Source organism: Hippocampus zosterae, chromosome 3, assembly GCF_025434085.1.
Source record: "Hippocampus zosterae strain Florida chromosome 3, ASM2543408v3, whole genome shotgun sequence".
Classification (NCBI taxonomy): domain Eukaryota; kingdom Metazoa; phylum Chordata; class Actinopteri; order Syngnathiformes; family Syngnathidae; genus Hippocampus; species Hippocampus zosterae.
Window position 1 is genome coordinate 19,309,305 of NC_067453.1, and position 23,455 is coordinate 19,332,759.

General features: G+C 42.3%; 3 protein-coding genes and 2 long non-coding RNA genes across 7 annotated transcripts in view; 3 read left to right on the forward strand and 2 right to left on the reverse strand.

Annotated features, from left to right (window-relative positions):
• The window catches only part of LOC127597848 (growth arrest-specific protein 2), a 22,712-nt gene extending 16,638 nt beyond the window's left edge, over positions 1-6,074 (reverse strand). For 2 of the 3 annotated variants that reach the window (XM_052061188.1, XM_052061186.1), the window contains exons 1-2: positions 5,166-5,543; positions 677-838 (exon numbers count right to left, since the gene is read on the reverse strand). In XM_052061188.1, coding sequence (XP_051917148.1) covers positions 677-821 — 145 coding nt within the window. In that variant the 5' untranslated portion in view covers positions 822-838; positions 5,166-5,543. Of the gene's footprint in view, positions 1-676; positions 839-5,165; positions 5,544-5,926 lie in introns of those variants that run through there. The other variant, XM_052061187.1, reaches the window with a different exon arrangement.
• LOC127597857 (uncharacterized) lies at positions 1,157-3,123 on the forward strand. Its single transcript, XR_007961784.1, has 4 exons — positions 1,157-1,634; positions 2,184-2,240; positions 2,330-2,433; positions 2,524-3,123. It is a non-coding gene; the product is annotated as an uncharacterized LOC127597857 (long non-coding RNA).
• Positions 5,571-22,722, forward strand: LOC127597856 (uncharacterized). The gene is made up of 3 exons (XR_007961783.1): positions 5,571-5,805; positions 10,658-10,716; positions 22,642-22,722. It is a non-coding gene; the product is annotated as an uncharacterized LOC127597856 (long non-coding RNA).
• fancf (FA complementation group F) lies at positions 6,069-7,285 on the forward strand. The gene has a single exon (XM_052061185.1). It carries the CDS (start codon positions 6,069-6,071, stop codon positions 7,110-7,112), a length of 1,044 nt encoding a protein of 347 aa, XP_051917145.1. The 3' UTR covers positions 7,113-7,285.
• The window catches only part of slc17a6a (solute carrier family 17 member 6a), a 28,393-nt gene continuing 20,755 nt past the window's right edge, over positions 15,818-23,455 (reverse strand). The window contains exons 4-12 of the mRNA XM_052061176.1: positions 21,550-21,664; positions 19,742-19,829; positions 19,459-19,545; positions 18,421-18,563; positions 18,182-18,331; positions 17,736-17,868; positions 17,545-17,655; positions 16,928-17,055; positions 15,818-16,687 (exon numbers count right to left, since the gene is read on the reverse strand). Coding sequence (XP_051917136.1) covers positions 16,358-16,687; positions 16,928-17,055; positions 17,545-17,655; positions 17,736-17,868; positions 18,182-18,331; positions 18,421-18,563; positions 19,459-19,545; positions 19,742-19,829; positions 21,550-21,664 — 1,285 coding nt within the window. The 3' untranslated portion in view covers positions 15,818-16,357. The remainder of the gene's footprint in view (positions 16,688-16,927; positions 17,056-17,544; positions 17,656-17,735; positions 17,869-18,181; positions 18,332-18,420; positions 18,564-19,458; positions 19,546-19,741; positions 19,830-21,549; positions 21,665-23,455) is intronic.

The window sequence follows — 23,455 nt, forward strand, 5'->3', positions numbered from 1 at the left end:
TTATGCCAAGGCAATCTTTAAAAAATGAAAAATCTAACGCCATTTCCATTATGTGGGTAGTGGTAATCATATCGAAAGTATGTTACAAAACAACAACTTTGTTGACTTTCCCAATGTAGGCTCACATACTGAATGATGTTACACATAAACGTGACAGGAATTAATTGTTTCATGTCTCATATAATACACAAACTCAGCCAACTCATTGTTTGTCAAGTCTACTCGCACTCAGCTGATTTAAATGAAATTAGAGCCATTATGTTATTCATGCTTTTGTTTTGTCAGTACATTGCTGTTTAACAAGAGGACACGCGGTGATTTATGAGACAATAGTAAGCCTGCTGCTGCACATCCAGTACTCCTCACCGCTGGCACTGCATTATTTCTGAGCTGTAATGATTCCCATTTATTCAATTAAGGTAAATCTATAGGAAATGATGTAAAGACTAGTGGTTCAGCTTTTCTTCAATTTACAGTAACTGCTGGGATAGGCTCCAGCACCCCCGCGACTCTAGTGAGGATCAAGCGGTTCGGAAAATGGATGGATGGACAACTGGAAGGTTTAATTTTACAGGTATTTGAGGGTGGGATATTTTTAAGTCAATGCACTTGCATTTTCACCTGGTAATCTGAAAGTGACTTGGTGGTGGGGGCGTGTTGCACAATTTGCACTCACCCAGCATATTGGTGAGCCAGAGTGCGAGGTCTTCCTTCATGGGCAACAAGCTGGCTTCATGTCGACTGGCCAGCCACTGGTGGTACTGTTGCATGTCTGTCAGGCCGGGGCTGCTTGGATGTTTGGGACTCAGGGAACTGCACATGGTTCCCTCCGGATAACCTAAGGCAGTGAGAGACACGATACAGGAAGCATGAGAATCTGGAAAGGAAACTTCGGTATGCATTGGATCAGATTTATTTATTTAGTGATCCTACATTGCAAAGGTCTTGCATTTAATGAAGGATTATTGTGTAAGTTGTTGGTTGGCATGGGTGTACACGAAACAACCACATCTTTAGATTAGATGGATTGTACCAATTACAGTACAAGAATTGCATCAAAAATGTCTTAGTGACAAAGCCAATAATGCTCATTTTTGAGTGACACAAATACAACTAAAATAGTTAACATATTACTGCCAAATATTTAATACATTTCAGACTGTAAATAACCATTATCATTTTTGTCAGAGCGGTAGTGATTTTATTTTTATTTGCATCTAAAATTGTCATTTGGCGCTTCCTGTTTAGTGCAGTTTGCAAAAAAGTAACTTGACATCTTAAGTATGGCCAGAGTTTGTTTCAAAGTCAGATTTAAACGATAATGTTTACACTGACAGCACTTCCAAAGAGGTGTGTTTTGTGTAATAATTGTATGCCTATGAGCATTTGTATTTGTAAATTATTTAGTGTAGAACGTGAACTATGTTTAATTATCTGGATGTGTTTCGCAATGTTTATCAGCTCTTACGGTGATTAGGTCACGGTTATGGAATATGTTGCTCACAAATGAACAACAAAAATCATCAGTAAAAGTTTCATCCTGGTTCGGGAGGGCATGCTACACTGACAGTGAGTGTAAATGGCCAAGCCAATCATATGACTGGATCCCATTAGTGTGCCTAATGCAATTACCAGTAAGTATATGGATGCATGAGTGTGTACTTTTGTTTTCAGGACACTATTTTTTTATTCTTCTCCAAAATGATATGTAACCTAAAAGAAAGCTGAACAACGAGGTTTTAACAACAGGTGATTTGTGTGTGGAAAGTTGGAATCTAACAGCTGACATTCCGGCCTGCAATTCCCGCAAGGAACAGAGGTGCCTTGAATTGAAGAGTTTGTCCTATGGGCCTAATAGCGGTGTGGTTTGCAGAGCATTTGCTGATATCAATGAATGACATATAAGTAGCACACAAATACAGCTGAACTTATTTTGCACAGACATCAGGAAAACAAATAGTGTCTCTTTCAGTTCACCATGTGTAGTTTAAGTCGCGACTGCAGACTCAACAAAGCAGCGGGTCTTATTAATGTGGCCTGACGAGGGACTGTACTTGCCATCAATATTCAAAGCCATATTTAACTGCTCCTTAGCACCTGTAATGAGATTTCAGTGACTAAACACAGCCTTCCAATGTCCAGCTTTGCCAAGTGCTGAAATTCTTTCACATTCTACTCCACAGATGCTACGGCTTCAAGTTATGAATTCCACCACTACGACTGCTGGCATAGATGAGGAGGTAATGTATCCGTGTAGACATGATGATATTGAAAGATACACTTCTTTATTAAAGAATAAGACATCAAAGGATTTTGGATATGTTCCTAGTTGCATTTGGAGTATTTTCCCAAGTGCGTCATTTCCCTGTGTTTTGACTGCTGGTGCACCAAAAGCTCTTCCCCCAAGTTGCGAAAGGACACAACATGAATCGGGTGAGTATGACTGGTGCATGACATTTTCAATCGTTTTGATTGCCTCCATATACAGTACGATCTAACAATGTGTCCATTGCCTCCCTTCAGAGTTGAATGACATCGATTCATACAGTGGACATCTCGATATTGACATGTTGGCAAGATCACATTTTCTTCCTGAAGACAAGCTCCTGTCTTTACATCCTGAACTCAGAAGGCGGTCAGGAGCATCACGCTGGTGCTACATTCCCACCAGCACCGAGGAGCAGGATGGCAGACCGAATGGGGGCAGTGGGACAAGTTCTCATATCTCACAGCTTCATCCAAACAAGACCATTTTAAGTCACTCTGTTTGCTTTAGCATTGGATGGTGTCTCAGTCAGTGGGGCAAGTGGGACAGTGGCCCACTCAATTCAGCAGATAGCGCTATGGTGAAGAAAGCTTGTATCTTCAGTTACCGCTACATTGTGGTGAGTGGTATCATTCCAAAACATGAATATATAAATAAAATCGTCTCATGATACTGATAGCATGACTTCTTCAGGTTTTGTCTTTTATTCAGGGTAGACGCATACCAAGAAATGGGACTTATTTGAGTATTCTTCTGATCAAAGTCAGACTATTTGGACTGAAAATCCCTTGGTGTGAGGCGTGACCGCACCCACCTGCTTGGAAAAATGTCTCAAATCGTAATTGTTAAATCATTTACAATCACAAATCTTCGAGTATGTGGTGAAAGTTCGGCTGAGCCATAGATAAAGGGATACAGACTTCTGGTTGAGGGACTTGCTCTTGACTGCTGTATATGCTAATGGTCGATTGAAGAACTTCCATTTAAAATGTCTGCCGGGCCAACGGTTGTCATCATCTCTTCAGCTATCTGTTAGATTTATTGAAACACTATCTTCTAGCCAAAGCTCCGCTCCCAAACGTAAATGAAAAAACTTCAAATTTCAGAAAACGAGAGGCACTGCTGCTGATCATTGCTGTGTGATTTGGCATTCATTAATGCATTCATTTCATCAATTCATTTGTACTGCAAACGTGACACGTACAACAGAGTAGAATTTCTGCACTTGTAAGCATTACCGTGTGCAGAAGATGTCACAACACACGTGCCAATTTTTCACATCCTCATGAGTGGGTTCTCTCTCATTTACACTAAAACAGTAAGGTTTTAGTGTAAATGTGTTAAAAATGATCAAATTGATGTTAAAAATTGAACTGTGTGTATCTTGCTTATCTGCCAACTCTTCTGATCCTCTACTCTATGAGGCAGTGGATGAAACTTAGAGCAAGTGGCTAGGCAGAAAAAAAATTGTCATGACATTTTACACTAAATTACAGAGACCCTATGTTGTCTACACTGTTGAGTACATTGCCATTGGTGGAGAAATTGTGAGTTCAAGCACATAATCTCAGTGGTTGATGACCCACCATATAAAAATGCTACTGACCTCACTTTGCGACATCAGTTGACATAGCTCGTTTGATTTGTCTACATTGAGCTCAAAAGCTGCATTGTTCTGCGGAAATGTGACCCAACATCTCATTGCGTTTTAAGCCACATTTTCCTCGGGAAATATCTGTAAAAGAAACAACCAATTGTTCTGGCCTAGCACCACACTGCTGCCCGACCTCCTCAAGTGCAGGTCAAAAAACATACCTAACCTTGCCTCCGAGTTGGACTTTTTATACGTCCCACTAAACGCGCCAGTTACAGTTCCCAGTTCTCAGTGTCAGATTCCAGATCCAGATGTTGACTCAGGATTAGGAGCAGAAGACCTGCACCAAAATGGTCAAATATACAAAGATATAAATGTAAACATTCCTCAGACGGAGAAGCCTCATGACTGCCATTGAAGCACCATGACATACTGTGGCTGGCTGCTCCAGGAAATAAAAGCGGATGGGAATTGCAGAAACTGAATTAATTACCACCCCACCCCCCTCCCAAAAAAATAAAAAAACCAAGAATGGCTCTGCTGTTCTTACGCTTTCTGCATGCCATGCACTAGGATCCCACAAGAAATCTACAGGAAGATTTGTCCATTTCAACTGGAGCAATCATTCACTGTGTTTCTATGTAAGTGTGCGTGCCGTCTATCAAACTGAATCCCTTGCTGTATTTAACGGTCAACAACTAGTTTATTTCTGCTGAACTTGCAATAAAAGTTTTACGTCGACCAGCCATAAAACCTCATCTGTGATCATGTGCCAATTTACCCTGTGTTCATCCATTTCTAAACAGGCTACAGCAGGCCTTAATTAAACCATGTGCTTCACATACATTGTCAATAAAGAACATTTTTGGTTGGTCAACCTGTTGTAAAACATATAGATGCGTACATACGGAAATTCCTGCACCACAAATGTTTTGCTGCTGTGCATGAATTCAGTTGAATAAATTACTGATTTAATCAGCTCTGACATTTTACAGGAGAAAATGACATTGCATTTAAATCTCTCTATTCATTTAACAGTGTTGATAAATATAAAACAAAAAGCCATATCAGGTAATCCACCACTCAGGATCCGGTTTTAAGGCTGATGATTTATGACACAAACCAAAGAGTCCACCGCCTAATTAAAACTATCCCAACAACGGGAATCTAAAAGTCACCATTTATTTAATCCCAATAGTTGCTAAAACTTCCACTGCCATTCAACATTAAATTCAACAAGTTGGGAACAAGAGTTAACGCAAAAAGTGCATGAAGTGTACGAAAAGGCTTGTTATCAGTGCTCACCCTCGGTCTTCAGCTGCTAGGTGCGGACCTTGCTCTCACTCGTCCTCTGAGCTGCCTGTTCCCACTTTTCATGCTTTTCACTGTCTTGCACCCTCCTACAGGTTACGCTGCAGAAACCAACTACAGACTGGACCGGGAGGGTCCGCACAACGAGCTGGCTGCACACACATGAATGCACATGCTCACACTGTTGATGGGAGGGAGGTTTGATCTCCCCACCTCCTCTCACTAACATGCGGCCTCATTATGCCATATCTGGAGTACGTTCAAGAGAACAGCTCGATAAAGTCGCCTATGCACAGTGTTTCATTTGTGTAATGATCGGGTATAAAATAGTGGATAACACAACGATCATGGATAACTTGTTTTACCATTATTTCATGCAAAATAAAAATGTCAGCATCAAACGCAAGTGGATTCAAATGCATCAAATTTCTATGTTGGTGCGGTTTGTGATACTGAAGCTGACAAGTAAATCATAACTACCGGTAAAAGAAAACAAAAATACTGTACCAATAGATGGTTAAAGCCCCATTTGTTTTGGAGGAAGTTTACATGTGTCTCCTCTCCTTTGCGCATGCGCAAAGCAGTTCAAGCGGCACATACAAAACAAGTTAGAGGATAAAGGGGCGAATGGAACGTGAGTTCCGTAGTTTTTATAGTCTAAACATAAACTACTGGTGTATATTGCTCATAAACACGCGTATTCAATTGCGGAAATGTTTTAAAGTCTGTGGAATTTACGTGACGTTCGAACTCACTATGCTATCATGGTAGCTAGCCCGCTAGCGTGTAGCTTCGGTGGCGCAGCGTTGGTCTTCATAAGGAGAGCATTTCTACCGTCCTCCGTGGGAGTTCACCGAGGCGGCTCGGTGGTGTTCTTGTGACCGCTGAGAGCGCCGCATGGAGGCGACGCTGAAGAACTTGTCGAGTACGATCGAGTTGCTGGCGGTAGCAGCGCGGAGCGGTGACGTGTGTCTGTGGGATCGACAGTCTCTCTCTCGGGCTTTTCACTGGACCTGCTACTGCGAGCACCTTTTCTCCAAATACCACCAAAACCCCCAAATTAGGGGAATTATGGAGATTCAACTGCAGCACACTAATAGTCGTTTGCGAGCTGTCTTTGCTGACTATGCTGACCTCACTTTTTTGGACCTGTCACATTGCCAGCACTTGTTGCTGACGGGGCTGCTGAACAACCCTAATTTGCCCCTCTCCATTATGAAGATACTTTTTGACACCACAAAACCAGCCCATGTCAAACCAGGAGAGTATCAGGATTCAACTGGACTTTGCAGTCGCATCATTCAATGCAAATCTGCTCATAAAATCTTGAGTCCACTCACATGTCACTCGGGAGCGAGTGCGGAGGTGCAGGGCACCTTTTTGACAAAAAGCCTTCACACCCTGCTGAGCCAAGGCGGCAAACCCTGCCAGGCACAATGTTTTCTTGATGCTGTCCTCCAAGGATGCAAAGGAGCAGAACATTTTTATCTGGTCCTCGCTGCCGCTTTGCTGACTGGAGAAAACGCACACGCACAAACTGCTTCGCTGGATTTTCTCCAGGATTGGCTGCAGCAAAATCACAGCCTGCTGCAACACATGTGCTTCTCACTGCCTACATCTATTCTTAAGAACCTGGCAAGAGAACATATTAAATTCAGGGACATGTACTGTGCTGTTCTCAAAAAGTGGGCCGCAGATATGGAGTACTGCGTCAACGATGGCGAATGGGCGCAAAGCACCACAAGTACCAAAGTGTCTTTTCAGGAAGTGACTGAGCGTTTTGTGGTCTTGTTTGAGGTTTGTCCCACTCTGAGGATCACCGTAGAAAAAGAACTGAATGATTTGAGGATATCCGATGGAGACTTTGATGTCAGAGGACTAAGTGTGTGGGGGGATCTCTTAACAGAAATACGCAAGTGTCAGTTGCAGCTTGATGCATAGTTTGAAAAAAATGTCAAATTCAGCATCTGCTACACATTTATTCTAAAATCTCATAGAAATTACTCCGCATTTTTTTGTGTCTCCTCTGTAAAATGCTCGTTAAATCAGAAACAAAGTCCTGAAAGAATTTAGAGAATTGGGAAAAATAAACCAGATTTTTAAAAAAATGCTCACATGCTCGTCCTACTTTTTCTACACATAAAATGAACATTGCTGTATCTAACTTGGTCGGCACGGTGTTATACTTGTCAGTATGTCCCATTTACAGTGCCGAGGTCAGGGATTTTATTTCGGCCCCGGCCTCCCTACGCCTGCTTCGGGGTTTTTCCGGGTACTCTACTTTCCTCCCACATTCCGAAAACATGCATGGCAGGCTGATTGAACACTCAAAATTGTCCCTAGGTGTGAGTGTGAGCGCGGATGGTTGTTTGTCTTTGTGTGTCCTGCCATTGGCTGGCAACCGGTTCAGGGTGCCCAAAGGTAGCTGGGATAGGCTCCAGCACGCCCACGACCCTCATGTGGATAAAGCGGTTTGGATGTATCTAACATTGATCTATCCATTTTCAGCACTGCCTATCCTGAAGGGGGTCACAGGAATTGCTGGAGCATATCCCAGCTGACCATGGGCGAAAGATGAAACAACCCCCGAACTGGTCGCCAGTCAGTTACAGGGCACATATAGAGACAAACAACCATACACGGCCACATTCATACCGTCACTGAGTGGGAACTGACCCCACGCTGCCTGCACACAAGTCCGGCGAGTGTACCACTACCCCATCAGCGACATTGTATCTAACATGTACATCATATTTATGTTATTAGGCACAACTTCCCCAAATATTGTAAGCAAGGCAAAGGTGGGAACCAGCCTTGCATTCAGTTTGGTAATTGCATAACAAATGCAGCCCCTTATTATTGTGGCCTAAGAATAACTTTGGGTCGGAGCGTCAAGGAGCCAGGAATTTTCGCAGTTAAGAGTACGGGTAGACCGATTCGATAATCAATATTTGTCATTTTGACACATATTGGTATCGGCTTTTTTTAAAGAATCCGATGGCCAATAAGAGATCAATTTCAAACTCTTCTGAATATTCGTCTACTCAGGAAGACATCCAAATACCAAAATACTCCATAGCTCCAGTCTGTTTCCTGGGTTTGGTCATGTGACTTTCACAACCCCGCAGGCTCTATATTGTAATTTAGTCAACAGTAAGTGGCCATTGTAAAGAAAATTTGGGACCTGACATCCCCTGTATAATATGCTGATGAACCTACTCTTGGTGCTCTTTGCACTTTTTGTTAGAATTTTAAAGCAAAGATGTCTATTGTAAGATTTAAATAAACCCCTTAACATGTTGCACATCTGAAAAGTTGTTTAAGTAACAGCATCATTCACAATTATTAATTTTAATGTGTTGGTATCAGCCTGGACATCTCCAATTAAGAGAAGTGAGATCCGCCCACTGACATACAGCACAGTTCCATAAAGGTGTTGTGAAATGCAAGCATGATTGGGCTGTGCCGGTCAGGTGACTTGAATACTAACTCACACATGGCTGCCCATAGGCACCAGCACTTCTGTGGCAAGGGATCAATTAGGCACATCCTGTGTGTTCGGTCAAAGGCTGCACAATAACTGGCGTGTGCTGCACCGTGGATTAGAGACCGCGACATGGTGTGCATGCAAACATCAACACAGCCACGGCTCGTTTAACAGTCCGTGAAAGCAATTCACGCAGTGACAGACAAGGGTCACCGAGTAACAGCTCGCGTGTACACAACCAATTTATTTCCGAGGGGGGAGTAACATATGTGGCTGACAAAAGGGGAAGCGGCCATGATTAAAGTGGTCTCACCTGCTCCTCTGTTGTAAAAACATGTAAATGATCTCACTGGATTTTCATCACGAGGATGCGGCGCACCAAAACCAATTAGTCATTTTGCAAGGCCATTAGAAATGTCCACGTTTCCAAGCCTGAGTTAACATTTAATGTTTGGGACTCGGTTATTTGTTTATGTATTTATTTAGACTCTTAACAGCCTCATGCATAGGTGCACAGTGGGATTGTTGCCATGGTGATGATTAATGTCACACCCCCCTCCCGCCCCCGCAGATAAAAAGTAACGCACCCCAACTGAGATGAAATTGGTTCTAAGCAAATGATTGAATAATGTGTACAGTAATTCACTATGTATGGCCATGATAGGTGCCCTACAACACGAGTTATTTAGTTGGCATTTTTGAAAAGTGAAAGTGTTCTTGCAGGGTCAACGACATCTCAACACCCCCCCGGTGACAGATGGGGGGGATTGGGAACACATCACTGTCTAAATGAATTGTTCCTTCTGAATGTCACAAGCCTCCTTACCCAAAAGTTAATTTCATGAAATGTGGCCAAATAAAATCTTGACCATCACTATGATGAATCATGGTTGCTTCTATCTAGTTGTTGCTGTTATTTACAAGCTTTTTCAAGACGGCGTGTTAAAAGCCAGTCAAGTGAAGCGTTTCTACGTATCAGTGCTGTCCAATGAAAAATGTGTGTGTCCAATTTTCTTTCATTACAAGAAAATGTGATGCAGGCTGTGATGTACAATTAAATGATCCGTCTATCCATTTCCAACACCGCTTATCCCGAATCGGTCGCAGGGAGGTGCTGGAGCCTATCTCAGTTTTGGATAGACGACAACCTGAACTGCTCGGCAGTCAGTCACAGGGCACGTATAAAGACGAACAACCATTCACATCCACACCATCACTGAGTGGGAACTGATCCGATGCTGCGCATACACATATCACTCGTGTACCTCTACCATTAGCGACACAATTCGATTATTTTCCGATTTAATGAGCTTCAATATTATAGCTGATAATTCCACATCTTGATGATTATGTTTCTAGTTTGCAGCAATTAATTTAAAGGGAGGAAATACTGGTTCTCGTTTGATTTATTCGTAATGAAGCATCCTCGTAGGAAAGGTCTTACTACCCCTCACTCCTTCTGTGGTTCTTTGACAGCATGTGGCAACAACAAACTGCAAGTGGAGGGTGTCTGTTTTCCATGGTAAGGGAAAGCATTCATTAAAGGTCTACTCCAGCCCTCATCTGGTGGTTTGAATAGAGGCTGTTTGGTTGGGGGTGGTGAGGGTTTAGAGCCCTCCCTTGGCACGTGCCTAAGCCGCTCCGGCGTTGGCCTCGTCTGGCCCCGGCAGTGACAGATTACAGAGGTGGGTGTGAGGGGGGGCCACGCTTCACACCTGTGTCCCACGCTGAGGATCATCAAGCATACATTTTATTTTGTTTTTTTTTCCCCAATTCATTGAAGAATGCACGAGACATTTTTTTAGGTACCGGTATATTTATGAAAAGTGCTCCATCTGACTCCCCGGTAACTTGTGCTGTGTTTGCAGAAACACAGTTGGTGCATGCATTGTATTGTAGTGAAAACTATCCTGTTGGAACTGTTTCATTGTAATTGGATTCGGTCTACATAACGTGACTAAGTATTTGACTGTAATGTAATATTTTGTGCTTTTTTCAGGGCCACAGACTGTGCATCTATCTTCCAAAAGGTCAACTTTGATGCAAATAACGTTTACGGTAAGCAATACCTCACAGTCAAACAAAATTAAACCGACTCAGTGACTTTCTGCCTTTTGCCCCTTGCTGTCGACTGAAAATTACGTCACAGTGCCTAATGGCTCAGCTTGGGAACATTACATCCCCAAACTCAGGAAATAGCCCTTTGGCACTGCGATGTCATTTCCATTTGACAGCAAGTGGCAAAATGGTCGCCCTCTAAAATGGATCAAAAATGGGGGAATTTTTACTGCTTAATTCATTTTCCACATTGACTTCCCCTCTCAACACTAAAATGTTATTGCTAGTTGGACACAACAATATTAATCCAATTCAAATGTCAAATGTCCATTTTTTTACACATTTCTTTCATATAATCCTTGGCATTATCTGTACCTTTTCTCCACGTTGAGATCTGAAATGTGTCAGCAGCACAAAGGCCATGCTGTAAAAATCTTATCAGCCTTTTATCCCTTTGTCTCGGTGCATGTGATACCAATCTGATCACAGTACACAGAAGAGAGCGATGAAATTGTCACCCTAATGTGACAATTGGGGGGGGGGGGGGGTGATATCAACTTGTGATAGATGAGCTTACATACAAACTACAGGATCTGAGCCAGTTCTGTGGAGCAACAAGAAGAAATAACACAGTGGATGCTGCAATCTCCCGAAACAAGTCAGCTCTCGAAATGTGACCTTCATCTATTTAAAAAAAATCTTTATCAAAAGCTCCTTGTTGCATTACCCAGTTTGTTATCTATGAAGGTTTCAGTGGGATGAGAGAGAGTAGCCTCAGATGAAAGCTTAAAATGAGCTGCCTATCGCTTTGCAGCGGACACACCAGATTCTCTTTTCTTGTAAGGGAGAAGTTTGGATTGAAGAATGACTTTTCAAGCTCAACAAAATAGTCTTCAGCACATGCATGCGGGTCACGCTAATGTATGTAAGAGGGATTGATTGGGCCTCAAAGCATGCAGCCATTACAGTTTTATTAATGGGAAGAGGTGTACAATTCAATTGCTCCGAGGTAGGGGAACGCCACATTTGATAGGCTCATAAAACACCAATTACTCCAATGCCACATTTGGAATTTGGCCTTCTAATTACAACCGGTGACTTGATGGAGGATTATTAGAAAATGAATGGCTATGTAGGCAGCAATGTGGAGGGGTGGGAGGGTACAATTTGGCAAAGAGAGCACGGCCGGCCGGATAATTGCATGCAGGCGGGCTCCCTGGAGAGGAGCGCAAGCCTGTCATCAAACACTCATTCGGCTATGGCCTCATCCCATTACAGTCCCCGAGGAGCCAAACTGCACCTGCCCCACGCACCGACAACAGTACATCGTCTCCCCTCCGCTCGCACTCTCACTCTTTGACGCGAACGTGATGCTGCACAAAGTCGTCAATGTGACGCTAAGCTGCTCCCTGGTATGAGTGAAAACCCGGACTCAAATCAAAGCACACAAACAAGCTGGTCACCGGTGCAACAGCCGTGACCGCAGGGACTGGTGTGGCGGGAGGAAAAACACGTTCCACATGACTGCTGACACAATTGGGTTTTCTGTCAAATTAACACATGCACCGAGGAGGCGGGCAGTGGCGAGTGTTGATGCTTTTTACACCCCTCCTCTTTTTTTCTCCTCCTCGGCCGACGAGGCAATTATCCAAGGAGCAACTGAGATTTATTGTAATTGCTCGCTGCTTGCATCGAGCTGCTTCTTGTGATCAGACAGTGCAGTAAACATGAACATGACTTGAGCTATATCCATCGAGGGCAAAGGTCCACGCTCGGCCCCCCACCCACAGTATAAATGTCGCTCCTGTCAAGCTCGGGTGAAAAATAAACGCCTTGCTTAGTGTAAAATCGAACGAGATGCTGTCGAACTAAATTGAATCATAATGTGAAGGGTTTCTAAAATTTGGACCACACCCTGACCAGTCTTCTCAATATCAGTGTTGTAATGTAAGGGAGTATAAATACTTTGTTTCAGTCCAACCTCTTACATACAGTCCAACATATCTCGAGGGACAGAACAAATCTGTACGTTATAACGGTAGTTCGTTGTAACCATTTCCAATAAAATGGCCGCCCATTTTGATGTATGATACGGTATGAACATTTATAGATGTAAAAACATGAACATGTAATACAGTATAAACATGTCAATTACAAATACGTGTATACAGTATGAGGAAAAAATGATTTCATAAGATAAGATAAGATAAGATATCCTTTATTTGTCCCACAATGGGGAAATTTACAGCCTCCAGCAGCAAGAATGTATGTAGAAAGAAGAAGAGAAAAAAAAAAAACAACAACAAACATCTTTCAATTAAATACAATATGAACACAAATGGATAAATCGCAGTACTATTTACAATTTACCTTCACATCATTTAATTATTATTATTATTATGATTGTTATTTTTTATTCATCAGCCTGACAGCAGTCATAAGACATGACACGAACAACTGAAGCGTTCCTACATCATCTCTGAAAACAGCGTCTTTCCTCGGTTCAGGATGTGCCACACCCAAAGCCGTAAAATCATTTTAGAATCTGTTAGCCTCAAACGCTGCCATCATTTTGTTGCCATCAAAGATGAATTAGAAAAAATCTGCAACTTTGAACACGTAGTCTTTGATGAACTTCAACTGTGAGACTCCCTTTCAAAAGTGAGAGACAATTTCAGCCTTCACAGACAGCGAGATTTGCTTCCGTTTACCAGACATGTTTTCAGACCATGTGTTGCAGTGCCTCCCACAGTATAACGATGTGTTGCTAAGCAACGGAGGGAAATTGTACATTTTGCTCATAAGCAAGGTCGCCGCGGCGGTTAGCTTCTCACAATTCGTTGTCACCAAAGCTTTTTCACTATTTTGTGAGGAAAATCTGGTAAATTTAATGTCAAACTCAACTCTTAAACTCAAGTAATATTCTACAAGGTGATAAGAAATGGATGGATAATACTTGTACTCTTCCTTTTAAGTCCCGCTTTCCGGCATTGTATTTAATCAAAGACTGCCAGTGCCGGGAACCATAATAATGAACGCATTTTTAAGTCAAAACTCATCATTATTATCTTTGTGAAGACACTTTGTTTTACTTTGCCCTTGTATTGGATCTCATTAGATTGTGCAGATGTGCATGCATAATATTTCGGTTTGGCAAAGGGATATTCCATTCATGAAACCAGCAAATCCCTATTGCTGCAGGGGAGGCAGAGTGGCTCACAGTGATGTATGTGAATGGACCGGCGCCATTTTTTGCTCTGAATTATTCACCACCTAGCAAACCAGCTGCAGTAATCATTCACAAGGGCTGAGGCACTAACGTGGCTGCTCTTACTTGAGGCTGAACACAAAGTACGACCATCCATCTTCTTTTTAGGCTCACCGGTGAGTTGGAGTCGCCAGGTCCAAGTGTACATCGACACGCGTTCATTCACATTCGACTGTGTACATAAAAATGAACAAAACACTTGTGCAATATTGTGTGTAAATCACTACAAATTGATTGCGTCAAGAATACGCAAAAGCTGTTCACAAACTTTCCATAGCTGGCCGCTAGTAATTGACTAAAGATGAAAGAATTGCACAAATTTGCTGTTTGATTACAATGTAGTTAATGGTTTGCAAAAGAGATCGCAAATGAAATTGCGGGCTTAAATATCCGATTGCTTTGTTTTGCTTGTCCTCCAAAAGTGGCAAATAAAAGCTGCAACGTGACTTCCCCTTGTTGCTAACGCAATTGAAACTTTATTGATACAATTTTATGTAATCCGTCATTGTACTGTGGAGGTATCGATTCGTCTGTCCCGTGACTAGATTTAATTTTGGAGCCGGGTCAATATGTGCTGCGTGTAGCACGACTGACCTCAGAGGTGTGGAGGACATGCTGAGGTGTGGAAGATGTGCCACACTTTACTGTATGTCCACATGCACTGCACCAATGTAATAGAATGCCCTCAATTATAATTGATTTACTTAACTGTAGTGCAACGATTTGGTGAGCAATTCTTAGCTATACAGACGAGAATACATTTTTTTTCCCTGTACTTGAAATTTGTGCGTAGGCTCCCTTCCCAATTTTACGCCTTGTGCATCCTCATTGCATAATTCTTGCCGGGATGTAAACTCCAGTCATTCCATTAACATTGCTGTTTTCGCCATCTGCCAATTACCAAGCTACCGAGTCCAATACTTTGCTTCGGACCCCAGAGACATCCGCCATTGATTTACAAATGAGAAATGTGGAGAGAATGTGAGCACAACATACTGACTGGAGAAGGTTCTTAACCGGTTTGGCTGCTAAAAACGCTCGAAGAATCGCCTAGGCTCCAGAAGGGATGAAAAGATGATGACAAAAGTATTTGGGTTGTTGTTTTTTGTTTTGTTTTTATATATATATATAAAATTTTGATAGCACTTTTCAACATCAACATATCTCTTTGTTAAACACAATATTTGTATCCATAAACTCACATTTATCTGTGTATACATTGACTTCAGGCTCGACGCCACGATAATATCTTTTGGTCTGAAAACATTCTTAAATATTCATATATTTGAAACATTCCTTGCAGACAGCAAATGGTAGCGAAGAAATTCAAATGGAAGAGCCTTTCATGAATGACAGTTGTCCATTCATGTGTCCATAAAGTCGCTTGACTGGGGACAAGCAAGAAACACCAAGTCATCCACATACAGAACTGCATTCCTCACTGTGAAATGTTAGCACCGTGAGCACTAAAAGCTGGATTCTCCGCATATGAGTAAAACTGTTAAAAACACACGTCTTATCGTCGATCACCACATGACTCCAAAACAAGAACAGTTTGATACAGCAAGCCAGTGTTTACGTTACAAAAACAGGTGGTGGTGGATAGCAGCCATTACACAGGATTTATTGCAGCGCACACCAAACTTGAATGAGCAACCGCCTTCTTGAAAGGCTTCTGATTTGTCTCGCCTCACCATCTCGTTGCGCAAAGTTTATTCTCTTCTATCATGGCGGGCGGATGAATGAGGACAACGCTGCATCTCAACATTAATTTGGCGCAAAGTCATGCAACAAAGATACTATAATCTCGCCCTATTTTTGTCTTCAAGAGTATTAACAGGTCTCGCTGGAGCAGGAGACCTTTTTTGCAAGCAGACATCTCCCTGAAAAGGTGCTGTCCATGAAAAATATGGCCTTTTTATATCAAGGTTAAACACAGATCAACGACCCAAATCCACAATAGTCTCACAGAAACAGTATACGGGTATATACAGTACATAAAACACAATATAATCAGCTTTTTTTTTTTGGTCTTTTAGAATTGTTATGATAGTTTCAGTGCAATAGGAGAGAGAGAGAGAGAGAGAGAGACCTTGTGTGATGGTCTACTGCAGTGTCATCTGGCTCATGTTGTTCAAGTAAACTGATGAGTTGTGGGTGCCTAAGACTACAACACAAGCCTGCGGCTTCCTTTGCGACCTCCCTACGCTGACTGTAGATGTGAGGAGAAGTGTGTGAGAAGCTAACATGGGCTCCCCTTTACACCAGCCGTTAGAAACTAGAACTGCCGTACAACTAGAATACACAGAATGAATTCATCTATCTATAATGTTCGATTGTGCAATTTGGGATGGAAATTGGACATATATCCTCTCAAGAATAGCCTCGCTCCGAGTACATCTTCCCGGCCGGTTCCTGAACATACTCCTCTGTCTTATCCCAGTCCTGCACCCATCCTCCATTGAGTTGTGCGGTGGCTCCGTAGCTTTTCGCGGGGCCGCCCATGGCGCCGTAAGCCTGCGTGATGTCACCCGTCTCTTCGGCCAGCTCGTCCTCGTCAATGAAGCCGCACTTCTCATCGCTGGTCTCCTCAGGGTCGGCCCATGGCTGTTTTTCCCCGGATGCGAAGATACCGTAGAACACCACGCCACCGTAATGCACCAGGGAGGCAATCAGGAAGACATACTGCCACTCTTCCCTCGTCTGGGACCAGAAATAGTGGTTAGACCTTGTCACAATTTACAGGCCCACAGAGCTGATGTAATAGTTGGCACACGCCAACACTGCAACAATTGAGTAAAGTTAGTTACTTAGTTAAAGGCAATCATATAATGCGTTGTTTTTTTTTTAACGTCAATATGAATAGAATCTCTGTAAACATCTAGCCTTCAAAACTGATAAGACAAACTTCCTTTTCATAAAGTTGTTTACTTGCTAGCTTACCTTATTCTTTGTCATGGCTCCCACGATTAGAGGGCAGACCATCCCTGACAGGGTGCCCACCCCATTGGAAATGCCCATGAGGATGCTGGCGTAGCGTGGAGCGATGTCTAAATGATTGACGTTGAAACCTGCAAACAGAAGTTTGCTTTGAGATTTTGGACTAGTGGTGGCTGGGAAGTATTGTTATAGAATTTCAACACAAAGCCCAGAGGCTGCAGTTGAGTTGAGTTGAAAAATTTATCTGGATCCCGATGATTTTATTTCAATCAACCACTTGACAAAATAAAATCGAAAACAATTTCAGTGTCGGAAAATCAAGATATTTTCCATGGCCCTATTTGAGAGAATCGTTTGATGTTGTCCGCGTTAAAAATGATTACCGGTAACAGTGACATTCATTTTTACTTATTGTACTTCAGTACATTTTAGATAACATTAATTCAGCTGAAACTGAGGGAGAAGTCAAGTGAGACGACACGCAAATCTAGCTAGCAGTAATGAAACTGTAAACTCCCTTTCTATAACTAAAGCAGTCTATGTACTTCTACTCAGGTCGTGTGTAAATAATTTCACCACCTCTGCCTATAAAATAAACCTGGACTCCTTTGAAGCCTCACCTGATATTGCAAAGCCACTAAAGCCCACCGCCAGCACCAAGAAGGAGATGGCTATCCCCTTACTGTGAGAATAACCAACCACCAGGAGGAGGGTGGCCTCCATACCGAATCCTAAAATCATTCAGACGACACATGGGTGAACTGATGCATGCTGTCGTCACTTCCTTTTGTGCACACGTACACCGGCTCACCTCCACAGTTCATGATCTTGCGGACCGTCGTGGTGGACATGATGTTGTGCGTACGCAAGTAGTCGGCTAACTGGCCTCCTAAGGGCACGATGATGGTCATGACCAGGTGGGGGAGCGCTGACACTATTCCAACCTGGGCGGCACACGTGAAGGAAAGATGATTCTTTCAGTGTGTGTGTGTGTGTTTGTGTCTGTGTGAGAGTGTGTGTTCTGGAGTCTAATGTCTGGGCCATATATCACCCTCAGCAATCACACGCTCCTCCTTAGCCTAAATCACAACTGCCAGACAAACTTGATTCATCCTTGTCTCGCATGAGGGAGACGAGACAGTCACTGATTAGGACACCACAAATCTCGCAAGCACTTCCACTCCAAATTTTTTTCTGTTTCAGTGCAGGTGAGTGTCTCTTAAATTATTAGTTGTGGTTCTGGGTTGACAGGCTTACCTTGCTTATTTCAAAGCCAAACACCTCTTCAAAGTAGGCAGGCTGGCTGATGAGCAGCAGATAAAAGGTCCAGCTCCTGCAGAAGTTTGCCACAATAATTGCATAGACGGGCATAGAGGTGAAAAACTTCCTCCAGGGGGTCTTGAATTTCTGATTTGAGATGAAAAATAAAAAAGATAGATAAATCGGATTCTGCACGTGGCGTGACACAATTTGCCAGACTGAGATGGAGAAGTGACCTCCATGGCACCCATCAGCTGGGCACTTTCGCCGATGCTCTCCTCGATATAACGGCGCTCCTCTTCTGTGATGGTTGGGTGCTCGGCCGGGCTCTCGTAGGACACCAAGATCCAGAACATGTACCAGATTAAACCAAAGGTACCTGCGGGGATTGAAATGTTCAGAATTCCCCATTGGTATTAGGTACTGTATATGTAATGCTGTCAGAAATGCATATTAGTCAAGCTTCCACACTTGTAAACATGAAAGCAACAAAATATGCGATCGTGCTAATAGGGTGGACATTTTGGGCTATAATGTCAACTTTTTTTTAAGGATTTAAAAGCATTCAATCGTGGGGCTGATTTCTCTTCCGTTGGCAACTTCTTCCATTTGCGTGCAGCATAACAGCCAAATAGCACTTCACCATGTTTGCTTTGAAACCTGTGCTCCATCAGTAGAACCGAGAGCGCAGACATCTGAGCCCTACTGGGTTTATAGTCAATCAGCATTGGTTTAATGTGTTCGCGAGCCTAAATCATTCAGTGATTTATAGACCAGTAGCAGAATCTTATAATCCATAGCACATCTAACTGGGAGGCGTTGCAAAGCCTTTAGGACTGCTGAGGTCAACTTTGAAATAATTTGGTTCTTATTTGGGTAGTATTCAATTTTCAGATTGTATTCAAATTAACACACTGAGTCACCATTTTAAATGGGGTGATTATGCAGTAGGTATGTATAAGGAATCTGAATATGACACAAGTGTTCCAATTGAAGTCCCTTGACGTTGAAGTAATGCCTTCTGATTGGCTGGTGACCAATCAAGTCTGGGCCGCAGTCAGCTGGGATAGGCTCACACACATCTGCGACCCTAATGAAGACGAGCGCTATGGATGGAAGGACGGATGGATTTTTGTTTTAGGATCACGGATGCCTTAGATAAGATAAGAGAAGAGAAGATAAGATAAGATATCCTTTATTCGTCCCACACGAGTTACTAATGTTACCCTAACTAAGGAGCGCAAGTTGAATGAAGAGATGACAAGCGTACTGACCGTACACATAGAAGACTGACGACCACCCTGTGTACTGCACCAAGATTCCAGCCAGAGGCATGGCTATGACCGCACCGGCGTAGGATCCTGCACAGGACAAATCTTATGAGCGAGCAGAATATCATCCATGGTTGCTTTATTCCCAAGCAAGCATCCGTCGACAATTTTTGATATTCAGTTGCTGTTTCCGCACTTTGTAGACTACCGGTAATATTTAAGTGTTGTACAGTATGTCATAGGAGGAAGTCATCTCCAGATGAATTGATTGTGCTTTGTCAAGTACCACAGAAAGAGATGGTTGCCAGACGACTCCTTTCCAGTGGAGGAGCCCATTTACTCCAGATTCCATGACATGCTGGATAAGTCACGCCCTGCAAATGGAAACATCAATGTGCTCAGTTTTCAATCACATTGTCAGTAAAGTATTTCTTTAAAGTGCCTACAAGTGAAAATCATTTTCTTATCAATTTGACACAGTGCAGAGAAGAGTGTTGTTAACCACCCAACTAAACTTGAATGATTAAAAAATCGTCAAGAATAGAAAGTGAAGCTTCATAATTGTGAATCCCACTCTTTGGCTACGTCATCTGAATGTGCTGCAACCACGCTTCACTCAACGGTCAATCAAATACCACTTATATGATCTCGACAAATGGATCCTATTTCGTGCAGCATCTTTTTTTTGGGCCTTAAATCTGCGTAAAGCCTCTGCTGGCCAGAATATATCTTGCCAGGTGGTCACATGGCTCTTTCATGCCGGAACAATGAGGCGCTCTAAAGCGGCCACGCCAGTGGACTGTCAAAAGAGGTGAAATTGTGAAATTGTTCATTATGTAGACATAGCTACATTGTATAGACATAGCTACCGCTAATGCAATGCAAGGCGCTTAAGTTAGAGTGAGGGAGGGGCAATTTATGCCAAGGCCTTTGTTTTAGCGCATGTGCCAAAAAAATCTGCAAAACTGCGATGGTGAAAAGCAGTTTCTCCACAATACTGTAGTTTCTCAGTCTTTGCATGTTTGCTGCAGTTATCTACAAACATGTTTTCTGTATTTTGAAAAAAAAATCTCTACATTCACTTTCCAGGCTCTCATTTATTGGCTGATTTTTGTCTGTGTTAAACTTGACTGCGCTGAATAGCCAATATTATCTTGCACAATTTTACATTGAAGTTACTTTCAACAATCAAATTTCCACCGAATTGGCATACTTTTTTTTGCTATGGAATGTTTCCAATATTGTTATGAATGAACATTGCCACCTTTGTCCTGCATTTTACTGCAAGAGCAGCAGCAATACTGTACCAGTATTTTTCCTGCCATGCAGCCCAATATAAACAGCATCGATTTAAACTACATGTAAAAATACCGGATGCAGTCCAGTGGTCAGTGTGCCGGTGACAAATTGGATCTGATAACAAAGAATGCGACATGGTTGGAGCTGACCTCTCTAATGGAGACTAATAGGTGAAGTGTGAGTCCGTACAAATTCAAGCAGACTGCCACTGGATGGAGGGAAGGAAAAAAAAATCATCATTAAATCTTCATTAGCCACTAAGTGGCATACAATCAACTATTGATAGGCACAAATTGCTGGGGCTTGCAAAGGGAGACAGGCCCAAATGCTAATGTTTAATTTGCAGTAATAAGTGGATGCTGGGCTGTGCACAGTCATCTCTTGCCCTCTCACATGGCCACAAAGCGCCATTGAAGGGACAGTATGGAGCCGAACAAAACAGCATAACCTTCAGTCTTGCAATTGAGAATGAATCCTTCTATTGAGCCCCGATAGTCGCGCGCGTTAAGTGTTTTTGTCCAGAGCTCTTTTGTTCTGCATGAGCATTTGGTGGGAGTACACCACATAAGCCCTGCGATTCACTCTTTGTTGACCACTCTGGCAACCATGTGCACTAGGGTGAAAAGGATTGCTCCATAAATGGAGACAAAAGCTGATTAAATAGAGAATGTCAGGACATTTTCATAAGGGGAGAGGCCCAATTCTAACACCCCATAATGAGTAGTCGTTTTTGTTTTTGTTTGTTTTTTTGTTTTGTTTTTAAACCATACTTAAGGTCAATATATGCAACAGTACCTCAACCAAGCCTTGTAATATCCTCACAAAGATGACGCAGCCGTAGTGCGCGCGGGCCGCAGAGGGGATGAACATGTTCAGGGTGGATGTCAGCACGATTGCAGCCCCGAAAACTCTGCAGGGACGAGGCACATATTAACAAACATCATTGAGCTCGTCAAAATCAGCAGATTACAGTGGATGAGCCGAAGTCAAAATGTTGTAAATCAGGGGTGCCCATTAGGTAGATCCTGATTTACCGGTAGATCTAAGAAAGGTCCCAAGTAGATCCGAGGAGTGTCGAGGAGAAAAAACAAAAAAACAACCATTTGTGTGTCGTTGTACATGTTAGTAATATATGTTTTGTCTTAATATATGCTGCACCCTAATCATCCTTATTATCCAAAATTGTAAATTTCCCCAGTGTGGGACGAATAAAGGATATCTTATATCTTATCTTATCCTATCAGTCTCATTTTCACCCAAAAATATTTTAAAAATAAAATAAAGCAGGTAAATCTTCAATTTACGGTGGCGCGTGACTACGTCACTGGAAGTTGTTTGCGCTCAGCAGTCTGCAATTGCAGCTTGTAATCAGAGCTGTTGCTCTCTATCTTTTATCGTCATTATTCTGATTTTTTTTGCTTCGTGTACAATTCACCGAGAGCACGGGCAAAGAATAGGAATCTCGGAGGGCCCAGGGAAGTACTTTAAAAACTGTACATGTGCGCTACGATAGTTAACAGGTTGCAAAAGTGCATCGCATGCCTCCGTTTCAGGCTGTTTCTCATCATGGCGTGCATGTGTGCGTCTGTGTGCGCGCGCGTGGCGGTAAGCGTAGATCCCGGGAGGTTAGTTGATCGAAAAGTAGATCTTCGGTCCAAAAAGTTTGGGCACCCCTGTTGTAAATAATACTCTGAGAAGCACTGATCTTTTAGGAGCTAAATTCTAATATTTATTCCAAAAAATGTGATTCAGAATCACCCTTTGTTGGTCAATGGGAAAGGGATAATACGCCAATTGGTTGCATGTCGCCACGGATCACTACTATCCATTAATTTCAGTGGGAAAGGGGTATTAGAGTGTTCAACCAGCCTGCCATGCATGTTTTAGGAATGTGGGAGGAAACCAGAATACCCAGAGAAAACCCATGCAAGCACGGGGAGAACATGCAAACTGCACACAGGAAGGCCGGAGTTGCCTCTGCACTGTGAGGTCAATGGTCAGTATTTTAATGCTGTGTTAATTTGTATATGTGTGTGTGTGTGTGTGTGTGTGTGTGTTTGTATGGCTATACTTGTGAGGACCACTGTGATTATAAGACCAACGTAGTGAGGACATTTTTGACAAGTGAGGACATTTAGGCCAGTCCTCACAAGTTTTTCATTCTAAAGGCCTCTAGAGGGTTTATATAGGCATCTCTCAAAGTTTCAGAGAGGTCCTCACAAATATACCAAAAATGATTTTTTGTGTGTATTTTCATTTAAATTCAATACACACACTTTTTACTCACTACCGCCACCTATTGATTTCTGAAATATTTTTGTTCCAACAAAATTGAAACTATAGAAAACAGTCTCATGGGCTTTTTAGAAAGTAAAACAATGATGTATTTTTTATTATATCTAATATTTGTCTAAGTTTAACTTTTTTAACAAACATCTTGTTATGAAATAGAACTTGTTATGCAAACCCAAATCTGGAATATGGCCTCAGACCCACCCGAAATTACACCTTAAATCAAACCACTAAATAAAAAAAACTAAAATAATTTAGTGAAGTACACACTTATTCCATTTGTGACATATTGAGGTTTTAGTTGTCATTTCATAGCTCCACATTTGTAATTTGAAGTGCACATTTCTAACATTAAGCAAAGCTCTCTGTGAGTATTTTTACTGAGTAATGTTTTATATTCTATTGTATA